This window comes from Notamacropus eugenii, chromosome 1 (assembly GCF_028372415.1).
Source record: "Notamacropus eugenii isolate mMacEug1 chromosome 1, mMacEug1.pri_v2, whole genome shotgun sequence".
Classification (NCBI taxonomy): domain Eukaryota; kingdom Metazoa; phylum Chordata; class Mammalia; order Diprotodontia; family Macropodidae; genus Notamacropus; species Notamacropus eugenii.
Window position 1 is genome coordinate 432,876,559 of NC_092872.1, and position 20,277 is coordinate 432,896,835.

Below are 20,277 nucleotides of genomic sequence, written 5' to 3' on the forward strand. Positions count from 1 at the left end.
AGGGAGCAGCAGGGGGAGATTGGTAGCATACTATCTGGAAAATGATCACCTAAATAATTTGAAATCACAAAATGACTTTAAAAAAGAAGTGATTGATAATTGTGTATATGGGTTCCACATGAAAATGTAAAAGATCTGTAAAATAGTTCCAAAATGTTAAAAGGACAGGCTATCCAGTGTTTAAGGGCTCCATTTCAGAACAATGTGGTCTGCAAAGAGTGGTACCTTGAAGACCTTACCATCAATAGAGGATTCCTCTGACTTAGAATCTGACGTGGATTCTTGATTAAGGCAAACACCTTGGACAAGCATACGTTTTCCTGTTTTATACCTGACTTGATATTAATGATGGAAGATCAACAAAGGTTTCCATTCAAAAATTATTGAATCAGATTAAGAGCTGGAAGAGACCTTAGAGGCCATAAAGTCTAATTCTTTCAACTTACAGATGAGGAAACTGAGGCCCAGAGGGGTTAAATGCCTTTCCCAAGTTCACATATTTTATAAGAGGTAGAACATTGTTTCAAACCTAGACCCTCTAATTACAGATCCAGTGCTCTGTACAATCTTTCAAGGTATCTCATGTGATTTTGACATACCTTTTTGGAGAGATGCCTTAAGGCAGCATTTTGTTGTAATAAATTAAATGCTTTTTATGCTGAACAAACAGCACATTAAGATCTTGTATTTTCTATACCTTTCAATTCTGTGACTGTAAAGATGTGGTTTGCTAGATAATATGAAGTCAATCAGCAACACTCGAGACATTTATTAAGTGTCTACTAAGTGTCAGGCACTGTACTGTAGGCTGAGTTTTCAAGTGCAAAGAATGAAACAGTCCTTACTCATAATGTGCTTCTAATTCTAATGAGAAAGACAAGACATACATATAAAAATACAAAGAGCATTAAGGTGTTTATATATGGACATACATTATATGGACATACAGACACACATATGTGCACCAAGTAGTTAAATACAAAATAGTTTGAGAGAGCATAAGCAATCAGAGGAATCAGGAAATCCTTAACTCATAAAATGGTTTCTGAGTTGAATCTTAAAGAAAGAGAGAGACTCAGGCAGAGGTAAAGAAAGAGTGCATTCCAAGTATGGAGGACATTCAGTGTGAAGGCACAGAGATGGAGGTTGGAGTATCCTGAATGAGGAACAGAGAAGGAAATTCAGCTTGGTTGGATCACACAAAGTGCTGGAGGGCCAATATAATGTCCAGTTAGACTAGAAAGATAAGTTGGGGACAAGTTCTATTGGGCTTTAAAAGATAAACAAAAGAATTTACAATTTATTGAAGAGGTAGTAGGAAGCCATTGGAATTGGTTGAGAAGTCATGGTCAGATCTGCCCTTAAGGAAAATTATTTTGGCAGCAGTTCTGAATGGACTTGGATTGGTGAGAGATTTGAGCCAAGGAAATTAATTAGGAAGCTATTGCAATAATTTAAGCAAGAGATTATAAAGGGCTGAACTAAGATGATAGCTAAGTGAATGGAGAGAAAGTATTTGATGTGTAAGAGGTACTGTGAAAGTAGAAACAGCAAAATGGGCAACTAATTAGATACTTAGAATGAGAAGCTGAAGATAATGTCAATAAACCTGAGACACTGGGGGGATGGTGGTGCCTTCTACAGAAATGTGAACCTTTGGAAGAGGGAATGGTGGTGGGAAGGGTCAAAGTGAGCTTAAAGTGTCTCTAGGTCATCCTGTTTGAAATGACCAGTGGGCAATTGATATGGGTTTAAAGCTCAGAAAGGAGATGAGGACTGGATATATAGATCTGAGAGACAGCTTCATAGAGAGGATATTTAAATCCATGAAAGCTGATGAGCTTGCTTAGAGAGTGTAGTATAGAGGTTCTTTACCTGGCTGGAGTCCATGAAATTTTTTTTTTAAAAATTTGATATCTGTATTTCAATATAATTGATTTCCTTTGTGATCTTATATATTTTATATATTTAAAGATATTATTTTGAAAAGGGGTTCATATGTTTCACCAGACTGCCAAATGGGTACTTGAACCCCTGATATAGAGGGATAAGATAAGACAAATTCCCAGAACAAATCCTTAAGGAACACCCACAGTTAGGGGATGTGTTATGGGTGAGGAGCCAGCAAAGGAGACTGAGGACAGTTCAGACAAAGAGGAGGAGAGCCAAAAGACAGTAGTGTTACAAAAACTCAGAGAAGAAAGAGTATCTGAGGTAAACAACTGTGTCAAATGCAGCAGATAGGTTGACAGGGATTAAAACTGGGAAAAAATGAGATCTGGTAACTAATCATTTTTTACTTTGGAGAGGGAAGTTTCAGATGAATGATGAGGTAGAAGGTTAAAATGCAAAGGCTAAGGAATGAATGAGAAGAGAGGAAGTTGAGGCAGTGAGTGAGTGAGTGAGACAACTTTTTCCGAGTTTGATTGGGAAAGTGAGAAAAGTATAGCTTGAGGAGATTGCTGGGTCAAATAAGGGTTTGTTTTTTCTTTCTTTCTTTTCTTTTTTTTGGTCTTTTTAAGAATGGAGATTTAGAGATGTTTGAATTCAGCAAGAAAAGAGCCAGTTGATTAGGGGGGTGATAGCAGTTACAATCTGCTTAAGGAGATAAGAGGGAGTGGAGCTGTGAGCTAATCCAGCCATTCTGGAGAGCAATTTGGAGCTATGCCCAAAGGGCTGCAAAAATGTGCATACCCTTTGACCCAGTAATACCTCTTCTAGGACTGTATTCCCAAGAGATCATAAAAATAGAAAAGGGTCCCACATGAACAAAAATATTTATACCAGCACTCTTTGTGGTGGCCAAAAACTAGAAATCAAGGGGATGCCCATCAATTGGAAAATGACTAAATAAATTGTGGTATATGAATGTAATGGAATACTATTGTGCTGTAAGAAATGATGAATAGGAAGACTTCAGAGAGACCTGGAAAGACTTATATGAACTGATGCTGAGTGAAAGGAACAAAACCAGGAGGACTTCATACACGGCAACAACCACAGTGTATGAGGATTTTTTCTGGTAGACTTAGAACTAGATTGCAATGCAAGGACTTAAAAAATTCCCAATGGTTTCTTAAGGCAAAATGCCTTCCACATCCAGAGAAAAATCTATGGAATTGGATTGCAGAATGTAGCAGATCATTTTCTTTTGCATTACATTTTGGTTTGTTATATGATTTCTCCCATTCATTTTAGTTCTTCTGTACAACATGACCATGGTGAAAATGTATTTAATAGGAATATATGTGTAGAACCTATATAAAATTGTATGCCATCTTGGGGAGGGAGGGGAAAAAAATCTAAGTTATATGGAAGTGATGGTAGAACACTGAAAACAAATAAAATTTTTTTAAAAAAGAAGACAAAAGGGTAGGAGATAAGGTGTACAAGTAGAGAGTTTGGTCTTGGCAGGGAGAAGGGTCACCTCTTTATCAGCCTGGGAGAAAGAAAGAGAAAGTGGGAGATGATATCAAGGGGTTTTGAGATGAAGACAATGGGAGAATGTTTAATGGCCTCAATGTTTTCAGTAAAATAAATGACAAGGTTCTCAGTTGGGGGTGGGGGGAGAAGAGATATGGGAGGCTCAAGGAGAGAAAAGAAGATTTGGAGTAACTTTTGTGGAGAGTGCAATTGAGAATCGGAGGAAATCAAAAGACTGTCTTGCTATATTGAGGGCTCAGTAGAGGTTGAATAGTATGAATGTGTATGTGTAATGCACAATCAGCTTGTTAGTAGGAGCAGCAAAGAAGTATGATAGGAACAATTTACAAGAATGGTAATAGGACTAGGGTCAAGGGATTCAAGAAGAGAGGACAGTTGAAATAGCTAATTAGTGGGATGAATTTGGAGAAGGAGATTAACGTCATATTATGGGTAATGTCCAGAGAAAATTCTGAGGAGTGGAGGGAATGGAAGTCTTAATGAAGGTCTGAACCTAACTGTTACCATCTCATGTCTTCATCAAGGATGTCCCTGGTACAATTTGTATGTAAATTTTTCAGGAGTCCACACGTATGAGTTCACTGGTGTGGGAAAATGCCATTAAGAAAACTCCTTCTGCTGATGAACTCCCTCTGTCAATACATATTGGTAACTTCTGCAATTTAAGGTCATTGAGAATTGTCTGGAGACATTGAGAGACTTGCTTAATATCACACAAACCTGCCCAGTATCACACAGACTATATGCAGGGGAATGGGTTGGATAGGGAGGGGAATGGAAGATGTGAGACTTGAACTCAGTTCTTCCCTACTCTGATGTATGCTTCCTCTCTATTGTGCCATATTGCCTGTCATAATAATTTTTCATAAAATTTTTGTAGAGATGGTAAGTTGAGCATATGACCCAGAGTTTTTAGTATTTTTAGCCACCCTTTTTAAACAATGAAATCTGATTTTTTTTCCAAAACATATTTAAAAACAAGTAATGTTCTTCTAGCTATGCTGTACAGTTGAGAATCATAAAATATAACATTCGCTGAAAAATTAAAGTTAAGGGTCACTCAGAAGGCAATGGAGAGGCATATATGGTAGGCATGTCTGTTACAATTGGTTGCTAACCAAGAACTGCACAAGAAAAGTGGTGTAAAGGCTGTCAGTTAGAGAGCTGTAGACCAGAAGAGAAGGTGGGCTGCTCATTTGGAAGAGTGACGGGTAACCAACAAAGAGCCTGTGTGCTCCATTGGTATATGTACAACGTCAAGAAACTAGAGAAAGGTCATCAACATGTCAGATGAACATTCTGTGAAGGTTTTATGGAAGCACATTGGCAAACTCTCACAAACTGAGAAGACATGGATAGGTTGTAGTATACGTTTGAGGCTACACCTACATCTGTGATATCGTTGATATACTTTTGTCTTGTGTCTCTTTAGTACAGAAGGAAAAAATGCCATTGCGGCATATGGTTAAGATTATACATGTTGTTACCTTAATGCATGTAGTCAGTAATTTAACTACTTTAAAAACCAACCAAACTATACACTATAACATCACTCTCTTCAATTTTGCTTCAGCAATAAGATATTTCCCAGAATGTCAGACATAATACGTTGGAATACATACAAATGTGTTATATTTCTTTCCTTTTATGTTACCCTTTGTGTTGTCATTTTAATTTCCCATTTTCCTTCTTTGTTTTATCCTGATTACCTCCCTTTAGTTTCTAACTTTTTTCTCTCCTCTTTTTCACTCTGATCCTCTTTCCTTTCTTCTTCACTTGAAAAACAAAATTTCAATTTATCAAGTCAGAGCAACAATTCAATTCACAGAACTGTTGTCATGTTGTAAGAGATCAGCAGTTCACCTAAGCAAACAGACATCCTGTTTCCATGTTTGCCAGGATCAGAAGCTCAGATTTAGTGTGGACGTTTATTTGTCTTCTCTCTCATGTTCTTTTCTTGAACTTTTTTTCTTGTATTATGTTGTTTATTCTCTTTTCTAGCCCTGTTTTAAATTTGATCTTTTCTCTAAAAAGCTGTAACTGGAAAAGATATATGTCAACATTGTGTTTACAATTCTAAAATGAAAATTCTGGTTTTACTTACAACATCAGTATAATTCTGTATTCTAGGTAAGACCCAAATATTCTAGATAAGAATTTAATTTAAGCAATAGATTAAATTAGGTGGTTTAATAAATATTGATGAGCATTGACTGAAAAAACTTCATATTTTCTTACAGTACTTGATTTCTTCTCCTTTACTCTATCATATTATGTCTTGTTTCACACTTATCTGGGTACATTTCATATATGTATATGTATACACCTGTAATATGTAATATACACACAAGCTATATGGTTTGTATATGTTAATGCATATATGCACATGCTTGTCATGTATCATATAGAGGCATGCCACATAGTTACTTGTGTACAATCACATGTACTTATGTACATGTCATTGATATGTCCACACATGCCATGTGCATACTGCTTTATGTACATGTCATATATACCCTATTAGACTGTAAAATCTTTGAGAGTAGGAACTGTGCTATTTTTCATTTTTGTATCTCCACTACCCAGCATAGTGCTTTGTACATGGCAGACCATTAGTAAATGTTTGTTGAATTGAACAGTATTGTCTGAAAATGATAATTTTATACTTCCAAAAGAAAGAAACTTTCTTTAGCATAGGATGATAAGATTTTATCAGAAAGGGATGTTAGAGATCATTTAGGCAAAACCCCCAATTTTAAAGATTAGGGAAATAGACCTAAAAAAGAGAATTGAGGTACCCAAGATCATATCGATAGTAAGTGACAGAATTGAGATGTGAACCCAAATCCCCTGATTCCAAAATCCAGTTGTACTGAAAGGTTTTGATCCAGTTTTAAATATCATCTTTTATTGTTTTTTTTTTTTTTAGCTCATTAAATCCAACTACAAAATACTGGCAACATGTTCTACACGGATTTGCTTATGAGCAAGCGAGGGCCATTGGCCAAAATATGGCTTGCAGCTCATTGGGAGAAGAAGCTCACAAAAGCCCATATATTTGAATGTAATTTAGAGTCAACTATTGAAAAAATTTTATCCCCTAAGGTATGTAATTGGTTGAAATGGAATCCTATTTGTGGCAACATTTGTGGGAAGCAAAGGGATTTAAAAAGCAATTGGATGGGCCATGGAGATCATACACCTTTTCTAAATTCCTGTAGCACTACTTCTCTGCATTGTTCATTTCGGTACCTAGTCATACACCAATGTTCCTTCATTCAGCAACCCTCTATTAAGCATTTACCCACATCCAAAGTATTGTGCTGCGTTCTGTATCTAGCATGATTTATTCATTTCATAGGCTCATAGGTTTGCAGCTAGGAAGATTCTTATGAGGTCATCTAGTCCAGCCCCCTCATTTTGCAGATGAGGAGGCTGACTTGGCCCAAGATCACAAAGGTAGTAATAATAAGTAATCATTGGGTTTACAGCTGAAGCCCATAACTCCAAATACAGGATTTCATCTACAACAAAACACTGCCATGTTTTCTGTTTAGGGGACAATATTTGTACATAGATTGGTCCCTGAGAAAAAGGGACAATATTAATGCATGTTTTAATGTTTCTGTTATAAATAATCCATTTCCCTTAGCACAGTGCAGTACGTACAGTAGACACTCACTAAATGCTTGTTGAATGAATGAAATAATATTTAATTAAACTTTATATGCTGTAATTCTTATAACAGTAATGCCATATTGCCATGTTATATTTATACTTCTTCATTTTGCATTTCACTTAAGGAGTTCATTGCTTTCAGAGAATATGAAAAAACTTTGAATAGTTGAAAAGAAAACAAAGTAAAACTTAGGGAATCCATTTGGAAATATAAGGAAATATCTATGATCTTTAAACAGATAAAATTCTTATTAATTTGCTGATCGCTAAAGAAGTTGTATCCTGTATCCTAAGTTCCTTATAAACTGATATCTAAACATAAACATAAACATATCTTAACTTTTTGTGTTTTTTTAAAAGGTAAAAATTGCACTGCGGACTTCTGGACATTTGCTGTTAGGAGTGGTTCGAATCTATCACAGGAAGGCAAAATACCTTTTAGCAGACTGTAGTGAAGCTTTTGTTAAAATGAAGATGACCTTTCGCCCAGGTACATGCAACTATGGGTTTGTTTCCTTCTTTTTGGTGATTTTTTTTGGTGACTTTTATTTGGAGTGTTCAGCTTGATGTACAGCATTGATTTCAGAGTAAGTGTAGTGAATTTAAAATTCTTTTTGACTAAATCTAAATTCAAAGACTAAGCACACATGGTCTCATTTTAAATTATTTTTTTCTTTCCATCTTTGCATAGAAAGGTAAAAATTCCCCTCAAAAGTTGTATTATTTCACATTTTTTAATGTATCAAATAGTATTAAAACCACCAAAAGTGCATAATAAACATTCTTTTTAAAAAAATCCTAAGGATACAATAAGATTGAGTAAAAACAAATATTACTAGTTCCTTGGAGCAGTTTTCAAAATCTTTACAATTTTAAAAAGCTTCAGCCTTTACGAAGGAACTCCAAAGCATGGCAGAGCTACAGTTGTGACAGTTACAATACTTTAAAATATAATTCAACTACATTGTGCATTTGTCAGGTATTCTTCTTATTCTTCATAATGTTAGTAAAAATTGCCAGTGGATTTATGGTTTCATTACATACGATATACGATTGAGAGTATTTTACTTCCCACACATCACTGCTTACCTACCAGCCTGAATGTTTTAAGCATGAAAAGAGCCCTGGACTTAGTTTGAGAAGACCTAGATTCTAGTCCCAGATATACCAATTAACTAGTTGTACGACCTTGGGCAAACCACTTAATTTCAACAAGAATTGATTTCTTCTTCTGTAAAGGGATAATACTTGAAATATAAGAACAAATTAGGTTATATATATATGTGTACATGTATATACACACATATACTTATATATGTGTGGATGTATATATATGTATACATATACATATATATATATATATATATATATGTATATATAAAAATTTTTAACCTTAAAATGTGAATTGTTATCTTTCTTTCATTTAGGACTAGTTGATCTTCCAGAAGAGAATTTTGAAGCTGCTTACAATTCTATCACACTGACAGAAGAATTTCATGACTTTGATACCCAGTTACCCAATATGAAGTAAATTGTTTTTCTTATATTTCCACATTTCTAATAACATCCTACTCCAGTATTTTATCATGGCATAGACATGACTTGGGTTCTTAAAGTCTGTGCCAATTCAATACAAACCCAACACACAATTAGAGACACTTCAAGTAAATGCCTAGGAGGAGGAGGAGGTAGAAAGAAAGGGAAGTGGGTGTGAGTCTTTTTTCTAGGTATCAGTTTAGCTAAAGATGTAATGGGTTATCACCGGAGGGTTGGTCACCAGGAGATGAGTTTTTCTGGCTCCAGTATCTCATAAAGACAATCCATTAGTCATGGGAAAATTGTCATCTCCATGATGCATGGAACACTCATACAAATGGATCGTGGATCTTTTGAAATAATATTTTTCCATATATCTTGGTTAAACAGGGTTTTAAATTTTTTCATTACATGTTTGTGTTTAAACTTCCTTCAGAGAAATGGATTTAAGTTTTAAAGAGGATTACCATGTAACTTATCAAACACATCTGTCAAAAGTTTGAATTTATTGTAATGACTCCAAATAGAGTAACAAAAATGAACCATATAGTCAGTTTTTCCCCTGCTAAAAACATGTTTCCTGGTTCTCTAATGAAATATAGAGAAAGAGAGTAAAATTTTTTTTTAAATTTGACAGTTTTGACGATCTTGAAATAACTTCTTACAAATTACCTTAAGAGACAGGAAAAAGAAGAATGTGTTGATTTATGGCTCATAATGATTAAATATGCAACACTGGTAAAAATGTGAAACCAAACCAACAATATAAACATGTCACATCACCGAACACAAACACAGTATTCATGCTTGTACATTGCTGAAGGCTGGGTACAAGAAAGATACTCTGTAACAAGGTCAAGCAAAGGAGAGATTTTTTCTAAACTTATGAGACTTCCATTTCTCCTCAAGTTTTGTCTTGGCCTCTAGATTGTGAACGTAAAATCCATGGGCAGATGTGCGCCTTGGACAAGTTAGCTGTCATTCATCATTTATTTGCCAAGACAGGACAATATTTTGCCAGTATATGTGTCAGTGTATATCAGCTGAAAAAAAAAGTCTGTGACTATCTCACTATAGTTTGTTCCTATGTAGTTAACTAATGATTTATAAAATACACAGCTGAGAAAATAATAATCTTATATTTCTTGTCTTTAGAATGAAACCATATGGAGGTGGGATATAGGCTCGCCAACCTAGTTATAAAATCATGGTGCTTCTGTTCGTGTAATAACTTGGATTTTAAACTTCTCTATAGTGCTATTGATGTTTCTGAGAACTTTACTCTACACCAGAGCAAAGCTGAAGACATTACACTTAGAGAAGATTTCAGTAATGACCTGCTTTTTCAAGCTGGAAGTTTTGGTGAGAGTATTTTAGAAATTGGAATTATAAATCATAAACAAGTTTACTTATATTTCTGTGCTGAATATACACCAGAAGAAGTAATTTGTTGACTTGAATCTACTTGTATCTGAACTGTGTCTTAGGTCTACCCCATCTTTCTCTTTATACAGATGCTGACTGGCTTTGGCTAAATCCTTATTTACTCATGCAAAGAGAACTAAAACAGCTTCATGCTAATCTTCTAGTTTCTTATCTGTTCTACACATGACTCTTTGAACTGTCATCTTCAAAATTTGTTTTCATCCTCTCCCATCTCCCTCTTTAAGGATCTGCATAGGCTTCCTGTTACCTTTCAGATCTGAAGTCCTTCCACCGATTCCACTTCACTTTTATGTCCCAACATCTACTTTGTGTTCCTGCCAAGCAAATTCTCTAGCTACCCCACATATATTTCCTACCTTCCTGCCTTTGCCTTCTTCACTTCTCCAGCAATCCACATCTTCCTTCAAAAACACATCCAAGCCTGTTCCGTCCAAGGCTTTCTTTAATAGCACACCATTCTAATGACCACAGAAGTTTACACTGTTGGTGTTTATGCACTCATTTTACCATATAATAAATCACACATTTAAACTGTTGATTCATAAGTACTCTTATATTCTTCATGTATGTATTCCATTCAGGAAACATGTATTAAGAATAGCTAGCATTTATAAAGTACTTGAAGGTTTACAAAGCACTTTATGTACATTATCATATTTGATCCTCACAGTTGCCTTATGAGGTAGGTGTTATTGCTGTGGTTGTTGTTATTATGATATTCTTTATCTATTATATACAAGGGACCCTTCCAGGCATAACATGAACAGGTCCTCTCCAACAAGATATCACTGGGGGCTAAGGTGGTTGGAACAAGACATGTACTAGTACTCCATTTAGGGCTATTGACTCTACTACTGCCTATCCTGCCTCACAGTTTAGCTGTTCTGCCCTCCTTACTGAGTTGGTACTGATGTCTCATAAGTGCCCATGTACAAAGTTATAATATTCATTTAGTGAGATTGGAAAATCTTTTCAGTCTTCATGTACATATGTAATATTGTCATTTTTTATCTGATCCAAAGCAGCAAATATTTCTTTGGGTAACAAGTTACTTTATTTAACTTTTCTTTTTCTTTACAGCAGATGAATATTTTATCTTAGGTGGCATAAAATATTCAATAGCTTGAGTGACACTCCATGTCTTAGTTTATTGGTTAATGTCAATTAAAGTTGAATCAAATTTTTCTGTTTTCATTATGGACCTAATATATTTGCCATTATTTATACATTTTTGAAGTTATAGGCATATCTCAGGTCTTACTTGTCCTCATTAATCATTACTTTAATCATTACTTTTTAGGTGATGAATCTGAGTTACTTAGGAGACAAAGCTTCTTTGATGACAACATATTGACACATAACAGCACAATTTTGACTGGACGCAGTTTTGCAAGTCTCCTTGAAGAAAAATCTGTATTGTATGACAGTGGAGATGGATTTGGGGATGAAGGAGCTGCAGGGGATATGATTGGTATGGCTTAAAGCTAAACTGACAAAGTGTTTCATTTTTAAAGATATTTTGGCTAATAAAGTTATAGATTATGTTGAATTTTCAAAGATGTTCCTGAAACTTCCAGTTGTCTCTTCCATTTCTTTAGTTTCTAATGAAGACATAATCCTCCTCCTTACTGAAGCCCTCTCATTGCACTCTTGATCTTATCCCCTTTCACCTCCCCTGACAGATTACCTCACAATTATCCCCTTTCTCCAATTTATTGGCTGCTTTCTTGTGACCTACAAATACGCCTGGTAGGGTTGTAGTGTTGTATTAGTTATGTTGTCTGTTGCATTTGTAGACTGCAGGGAAGGGAACAGTAAATTGGGAAGAATTTAAGGATTCTCTTTTCATTCTTAAAAATTCCTTACTCCATCCAGCTATCCTCTCAATCTATCATCATTTATCTCCCTTTAATAGCCGAACTCCTAAAAAGAAGTTTTCTGTTGGTTCCACTTCCTTTTCCCTTCTCTCTTCTCAGCCATTTGCAGTCTAGTTTCTGACCCTATCACTCACCCTAAAATCTTTTAGTTGCCAGATACAAGGGCCTTTTCTTTTCTTGTCCACAATAATTGCCACTATTGAACACCTTCTTCTTCTGGACACTCTGTCTAGGTTTTCATTACATTGCTCTCTCTTAGTTCTACCTGTCTGACTACTCTTCAGTTTGCTTTGTCAAATCATATTATGTGTTTTATTCTCTAACTGTGAGTGTCCCCTAAGGCTCTTCCATGGACTCTCTTCTCAGACTTGCTGACCTCATTAAATCCAATGGATAGTTATTTTCTCTATGCAGGTGATTCCCATATTATATATCCAAGCCTACTCTTTCTTTAAGATGCAGCTCAGATACCTTCTACTTGAAGCCTTTCCTAATTCCCTCAAGTGGCTAGTATTCTCCCTCTCAAATTATCTTATATTTAATTTGCTGTTTGGTATATATTTAAATTTCTTAATGTTATATTTATTCTGTATAAATATGTACATATATATATACATGCATATACGTACACACATTTATACTTGTTTTCCCCATTAGAGTGTAGGTGCCTTGTGAGTGGAGATTTTTTCATTCTTTGTATTTCTATCCCCAGCACCTAGAACAGTGCCTGCCACAAAGTAGGTGACATAAATTGCCACATAGATCTGCCACATTGGTTGAGTAATGAAACATATGTCTGAAAAGAATAGCTGGATCCAGTTTGCAAAACTGAGGGATTTGTATTTTTTCTTGGAGGCTGTCAGGAACCACTGAAGATTTTTAAACAGAGACATGGCATAGACCCATACTTCAGGAATATTATTTTGTAGGCTTCATGGAAGATTGATTGAATTTGGGACACACTAAATGCTGAGAGATTAATCAGGAAGGTACTGAAATAATGCAGATGACTGTGTTCCATCACTGTGTCACACTACCTTTGTCACTCAGGATACCTAAAGAGTCTTTCTTAACTCTTTTCATCTCTAATAATTACGTGGCATAGACCTTTATTATAACAGAGCTGAAGTTTATTTAGTTGTTCAGTAAACTTTTCTAGAGATAGGAACTTTCAGAAAATAGATTTTGCCCTAAAAACAAGAAAGTAGAGACTAACTGAGTAGCTTGGTAGCACAGTAGATAGAATGTTGGGCCTGGAATCAGGAAGACTCATCTTCATGAGTTCACATCCAGCCTCAGATATTTGCTAGCTATGTGACCCTGAGGAAGTCACTTAACCCTGTTTGCCTTTGTTTACTCATCTGTAAAATGAGCTGGAGAAGGAAATGGCAAACCACTCTAGTATCTCTGCCAAGAAAACCCCAAATGGGGTCATGGAGAGTCAGACACAACTGAAACCATGGAACAACAACAAAGGAATTCTAAAAGGCAGAGGTGAGAAAGAAGTACATTCAAGAAGTACATTCAAGGAGACAGTCTGTTTAAAGGCCTAGAGACGGGAGCTGGAGTGTCATGTATGAAAAACTTCAAGAAGACTAGTTTAGCTAGACTCAAAGGGCTCAAGATAGAACATTCTATAATAAATATGGAAAGATAGAATGGAACCAGATCATGAAGAGTTCTAAACGCCAAAGACAGTGGTTTGTATTTGAACCCAGAGGTCTTAGGGATCCATTAGAGTTTGTTGAGTTCATTGAGAAGGACAATGACATGTTCAGACTTTTGCTTTAGGAATATTTAAGAGTCTTTTCATCTTTCTAGTCCTGTTTCCTTTTCTATAAAATGAAGGGATTGGACTAGCTGGCTTCTGAAATCCCTTCCAGCTCTATGTGTGATGAACCTATTATTAGCCCCTCAGCCTCAGTATTATCATGTATGGAAATGGAAAAATGGAAAACATATCTTATATTATCTACCCCACAAAGCTTTTGTGATGAAAACATTTTGAAAATTATAAATCTTAACATAAATTTGAGGTTTTTATTACTGGAGAGGTACCATATAAGATCATAGGATGTGCATATATTAAACAGAGGTTACTACCAAAAATTTAAATTTTATAAAATACATGTAATACTAAAACTTTATTAATCTTTTGTTTTGGATAGTAATATAAATGTGTAGAATTGCCAGCAAATGCAGAATTTAAGTTGATGGAATGTCAAGTAATATCAAGAGTAATTTGCTGAACTGCAATATTAGCTATGGTTAAATAAAATTTGTTAGCATCACAGTTGTCCTAAATCTGATTAAATTTAATTATACATCATACAATTTTAGTTTTTTAAGTGATATGAAACTAGTGATACAAGTGGTATAAAACTAATCAGCCAAATGTTGAAATTGTGTTCAAAACATTTTATTCAACTTATATTTTCATGAGTATACTTTTTAAACTTTCTATGATAAAATTATATATTATGTTTTTAAGATAATCTGTTACAAGATGACCATAATATCCTGTTGGAAGATTTTAATCTGGGCCAAGAAATTTCTTTACCTCCTGAGTCTCTTGAGTCTCCCAAGTCAATAGTTGGTGAGTTCATGTTTTATGTACTTCCTGAAAAAATGAACATTTAAATTGACTATCATAAACATTAAGTTTATATGATACTATAATATAGAAAGAGATAATAGGAACAAGGGACTAGGTTAAGTGAGGTCGAAATACTGTCAAGTACTAGGGTTCTAGGAAATTGAGTTCTGAGATGGCACAACATTGAAATCTTGCTGCCTGAGAAAAGGAGTGACTACACAAGATTAGTTATGAAGGTACATTTAGGTGATTTACCAAAGTACTGTGCTTTTGAAATTATTTGTGTTTACCTACTTGGATACTTCAGGGATCTGTGATTTTATCAGCATGGATGGAATTTTAGATTGCAGCCCCTCTACACATTAGTAGATGGTCTTTCTCGATGAGTTTCCAGGGCTGAAAAGTATATTTGAGCTAAGTGGTAAAATATATATTGTTTTTAAGTATGCATATATGCATACTGTTCATAATGATATGTTTTAGAATATAACTTATTAGTTACTTATTAGAATTGTCCCACGTGAAATGAATGTAGACAACTCACATAACAATCTTTTGGTTCTTTAATGCACGTAAGTATCATTCTTCTCACTTTTTGATACTAATTTTGCTTTTGATCCTGAGATAGAAATTTGGACAGAAGGGAAGTTATATATGAATATAGAATTATAGTTCCTTATAGATCCACAATTATTAGTGAATAATTTATGATATGTGTTCATTGTTTTTAACTTGCAAAAGTTGCCATTGCATTTAGTTCCTGGATTATTCTATAATTTGTAACACTGCTTCTTTGTAAGATTTGTTTTCATGGGACTATCATTACGTGTTCAGTAGGAGGAACAAGCAATTCCGAGTCTGCATATCCACCTGACAGTCAGCAAATGAATGAAACTGTGTTAATGACAAATGAAGAAGATGAATTTACCCTTGATCCAATTGATCCTAAAGGTCAGAGTCATTTTTGGTTTTTGTTTCTTGAATATAAAGGGATTAATGCTTAGAACATAATCATATCTGGAATACTGTGGAGAATGATAATGTGAACACTCTGAAGTATGGTGAAAAGTCAGTACAATAACAGGATTTATAATACAGTGGGGGTGTAATGAAGTAACTATGAATGATGCATCCATTATATTCAGCACTTAAGAAACTCTATATCCAGTTTGGTAGTGTTTAAAATTTTAAGGTGGCTCATGGATGAAATCTTTGGAAAAGATCTATAAGGAAATACTGAAGACTAAGGTGAAAGATTTTAGGCGTCCTCACCCTAAAGCAAAAGCTTGGATTGGAAAAGACAAGATGACAATGATAATCTTCAAATCTGTGTAGGAACTGGGTAAAGTGAGTGGCAGTGGCTCATCTCCAGGAATAACAGAATAAGAGAAAATGGGCTTAGATTGTTGGTGAGAGATAATGAATGAAACAATAACAACAAAAAAAAACCCCTCCTTTAATGAGACCTCTTTCCCTCACAGCTTGATTTTCTTGTTTTCTTCTTTTGCTCATTAAAAGGGCCATTCCCTGATTACTTCTTAAAGAGGCTTATTAGATGAATAGGCATTACCTCACTCTAAGTGAGTACCTGAATAGGCCATTTTCCTGATGAATGTCTGATCACTGGATCCAGATGGCTCAGAAAGGGAAAGTGAGACTGGTGACCTTACACAGCCCTCACTCACTCAAAACAAAGTCAAGTGCAAGTCATGTCATCATTTCTCTGATGTCATGGTCTTCTTGGACCACGAAAGACGAACACAAACAGAACACAGATCAGATGCTAGAATAAATTGTAAAGGAAAGTTGTGGAATTCCTTTCTCTAAAGAGCTTTAAAAGTTAGTTTGATATCCTATTTGGGAGATGGTTTGGGTGGTTTAGGCATTTCTGCCTGAACCACTGTTTCCTATAAACTCTTCCATAAAGTACTGATGTCCTATGCAAAATGATTAATGTGGGTTCTGTAATCAAATTTCAATTTATATATCAAAAATGTTTAATATGTGACAATTTTTCTAAATGAAAAGGTCTATTTTGTTCCAAAATTTCTCTGACCCCCTGTTATCCCACTGAACATTCTGTGCCTCGCAGATTCCTTGGATTAGCATTTATGAGTTCTGTCAAATGCCAAGATGATCTGTAGCCAAATTAGTTTGGAAATTGCTGGTATAGAAGTCACAGAATGAAGTAGATACTACTATATGACCTCTGGAAGTTTCTTTCACTTCCAGAAGTTCATTACAAAAGTAAACAATATTGTCCTTCTCCCCCTGGCATCTTTATGTTACTCACAACTATGATTTATGAGAGCAAGCACCATATACCATGATTGGCACCAGAAGCAGCTCTTGTGTGTGTGTGTGTGTGTGTGTGTGTGTGTGTGTGTGTATCTCTGGTGTGCACTCTCACTGATGCTCTGGAGAACTTTTGAGAGATACTTATCAGAGTAAATTATTTAAGGACTACTAGCCACTAAATGAATCTCTACCTGAACTGAACAGGAAATCAGGAGGAGGAAAGGGGTGGCATTTCCCCCTCCATGAAAGTTTGCAGGATTGCACTCTTGAGACCCAGGAAGAGAAAAATCCATCATGATATATTCTATTGCTATGAATTCCTTTGGAGACCATTATAACAAGGAGCTTAGCTAGTCAAATTTGTGGATATTTCTTAGATATTGCACGGGGAAGGAAAAGCAAACGTAAGAAGCTACTTATTGATCCAGTGAAGGAGATCAGCAGCATCACCATGCATAAACAGCTTAGTAACTTCATGGACACATTGACTGTGTTGGAACTTGCACCCCCTACTAGACGTTTGATGATGTGGAAGGAGACAGGAGGAGTGGATACACTTCTGTCAAATGCTACCCAGTTTCTGATTAATCCTGAGCTTAAAATGGTAAACATTTCTGTCTTTTTATACTGATATAAAATTTATATTATATATTAGTAACAGAGCTGTTGCACATCCTTTTTCAAAATTTTGCAGTTTGAATAAATAGAATTAAAATAATTAAGAGACTAGCCTAGATGGACGCAGCATAATTCATTGGGAGAAAAAATCATCTGTCTTATAGTAAGAAAACTTGTGTTCAAGTCCTATCCCCCCCATTTGTGTGACCTTCTCTTAGTTGCTTATTGTTTCTGAGCCTCAGTTTTATTATTTGTCTAACATGAATCATACAATCCTAGTTTTAGAACCAGAAGGGAACTTGAAGGTCATTTTACAAATGAGGAGCTGAGGTCTAGAGAAGTTAAGTAAGTGATTTGCCCAAGGTCATTATGTGTTACATTACTATTTTATGATATATAATAATATATATATATTATGCTAGTATACTATATATACTATATACTATTATACTCTTATGTCTCTTCTGTGTATGTTTATATATTATTGGTTTATTTTTATGACATAATTAGCTGTATTTTGCTGATTTGCCTTATTTATAATAATACAAGAAAAATGTTTTTTCACAGTTGTTTAAAAAGTGCATTCAGTTATCTGGCTATAAACTTAGAAGAACTTTACGGACAGGATCTGAAATGGATGAAGCAAGAAACAATGACCTGCTAGGTAAGACTCTAATCCATAGAGACTTCTTTTACACTAAACACAGGTGTCCTTTTAGAATGTAAATGTTTATGCCTAACCTGATTCCAAACCCATCCATGTTCAGTTAGCCTCCAGAAAAGTTTTTGAAGTTAAGGAAATTGCTGCATTGATACTCCATTTTCTTGCCTCTTTGGTGGAATTTTGATTAAAGAGATTTTGTTCATAATAAGCATTTATGTAAGAGTGATGCCTAAAATTTGGGTTTTGATGTTAGCCCTCCAAGATTACATAGTAATCCAATAATAAATACAATTTCATTATTAGCTGGGTTATTTCAGAAGGCTTATAAAGAATATGTATACACACACACATGTTTATGAATTAGAGGAACTGATTTCAAATGTAAACTTATTACCTGTGTGACATTGGACAAGTCACTTGCCACCCCTCCCCCTTCCCCCAGGTCTCAGTTTCTTCATCCATAAAATGAGGAGATTGGACTTGATGGCCTCTGAGCTCTAGATATGTGGTCTAGTCTCTACTTCTAGTCTACTTGACAAATTACACAAGCTTGTGATTTTTGACTTCCATATGACTTACATGACCAATAAAAATTGAAATTGAAAATATATTTGATCTGAGTTATTATAAATTTCCAACTTCTCTGATTTCATAGAGAATACATGATAGAGTGGTAAAGGTTAATTACATTAGAAACTCCATTCTGATCCTGACTTCCTCATTTAGAACATGAGCATAATATCTATACTTTCTGTCTCACAGGAAAGCTGTGAGGACCAAATGAGATAAACCGAAAATTTTTGCTATTTACAGATTATAAATCCAAACCCTAAAAAAAACTCTACATTGACTTTTACATACTAGTATCCATAGCATCCTGTTTTTCATGATTTTTAAAAATGTCTTTACTGCATATACACCTGGATTTGTTGCTGTTATTTTTGTAGGTACTGTGTATGTGTGAATATAGCTCTGCTGTTTTCACTCTGTATCACTTAATATAAGTCCTCTCATGAAAAAGCAGGATGCTGTGGATACTAGTATGTAAAAGTCAAAAATTTGCATACACATATAGTTTATAATTAACATTTTCGAGATTTTGTCTTACATGATATTTTTTATCATTCTTTTCTTTATGTAGTTGAATACCTACACTTAGCTGTAGAAATAAAAATAAAATTTATATTTTTTCCCAAAAACAAGGAGTCCAGGAAGTGGTGACTGATCTACCATATTGGAGATACATACATATATGCATACGCACATATACACACGTGTATATGTATATACATATATTCATATAGTTGTCTGTATACATGCATTTTATAATGAATGAATTATAATGAATGAACAGTTGTTGAGTAAATAATGATAACTCGTCTGTGCATGTGTTTGTGTGTGTAATACTTTTCAGTTTACCTCATTTGATCCTCACAGCTTTCCTGTGAGGCAGGAGTAAATATTTAAGTAGTGTCTACTATGTGCCAGGCCCTGTGCATTCACTTTTTTTTTTTAATAGTTGCTCCTTACATTTACTTTGTTACAGTCATCATATATATTGTTTTCCTGATTCTGCCTACTTCATTCTGTATCAGTTTGTACTGATCTTTCCATATTTCTTTTTATTTTTTACATTTGTTATATTTGCATGTACCGCAATTTGTTTCGCTATTCCCCACTGATGAGCATCTACTTTGCTTCCAGTTTTGCTAACAGCAAAAATGCTATAAAGATTTTGTTGTATCTGGAGACTTTCTTCTTACCAATGGACTCCTTGGGGTATAAGCCTAGGTGGGGAACCTCTGAGTCAAAGGATATGAACATTTTAATCACTTATTTGTAAAATTCCTAATTGCTTTCTAAAATAGCCCCACCAACCAAGCAATTGTGTGCCTATGTACCTACAACCTTTCCAACATAGACTATTCCTATATTTTTTTCATCTTTGCCCATTTGCAGATAGGGAGATGAAATATTTATTATAATTTAGTTTGACATTCTTAATCTTTTTTGTCATTCCATATAAATTTTGTAGTCATTTTGTCCAATTATATAATCATATTGTTAGTAGTTTGATCAGTATAATATTAGATGTTCAGATCAATTTGGGAAGTGTTGAT

The 20,277-nt window shown here is 34.8% G+C and overlaps 1 protein-coding gene and 1 non-coding gene across 7 annotated transcripts in view; one reads left to right on the plus strand and one right to left on the minus strand.

Moving 5' to 3' along the window:
- RAD21L1 (RAD21 cohesin complex component like 1) overlaps positions 1–20,277 on the plus strand; it is a 51,669-nt gene that overhangs the window by 14,911 nt on the left and 16,481 nt on the right. For 5 of the 6 annotated variants that reach the window (XM_072631698.1, XM_072631700.1, XM_072631701.1 and 2 more), the window contains 9 exons: positions 6,374–6,549; positions 7,483–7,612; positions 8,550–8,649; positions 9,914–10,020; positions 11,405–11,575; positions 14,473–14,577; positions 15,412–15,528; positions 17,253–17,479; positions 18,061–18,157. In XM_072631698.1, the coding sequence (XP_072487799.1) occupies positions 6,406–6,549; positions 7,483–7,612; positions 8,550–8,649; positions 9,914–10,020; positions 11,405–11,575; positions 14,473–14,577; positions 15,412–15,528; positions 17,253–17,479; positions 18,061–18,157 (1,198 nt within the window). In that variant the 5' untranslated portion in view covers positions 6,374–6,405. The remainder of the gene's footprint in view (positions 1–6,373; positions 6,550–7,482; positions 7,613–8,549; positions 8,650–9,913; positions 10,021–11,404; positions 11,576–14,472; positions 14,578–15,411; positions 15,529–17,252; positions 17,480–18,060; positions 18,158–20,277) is intronic. The other variant, XM_072631702.1, reaches the window with a different exon arrangement.
- Positions 6,773–6,900, minus strand: LOC140521861 (small nucleolar RNA SNORA5). The gene has a single exon (XR_011973140.1). It is a non-coding gene; the product is annotated as a small nucleolar RNA SNORA5 (small nucleolar RNA).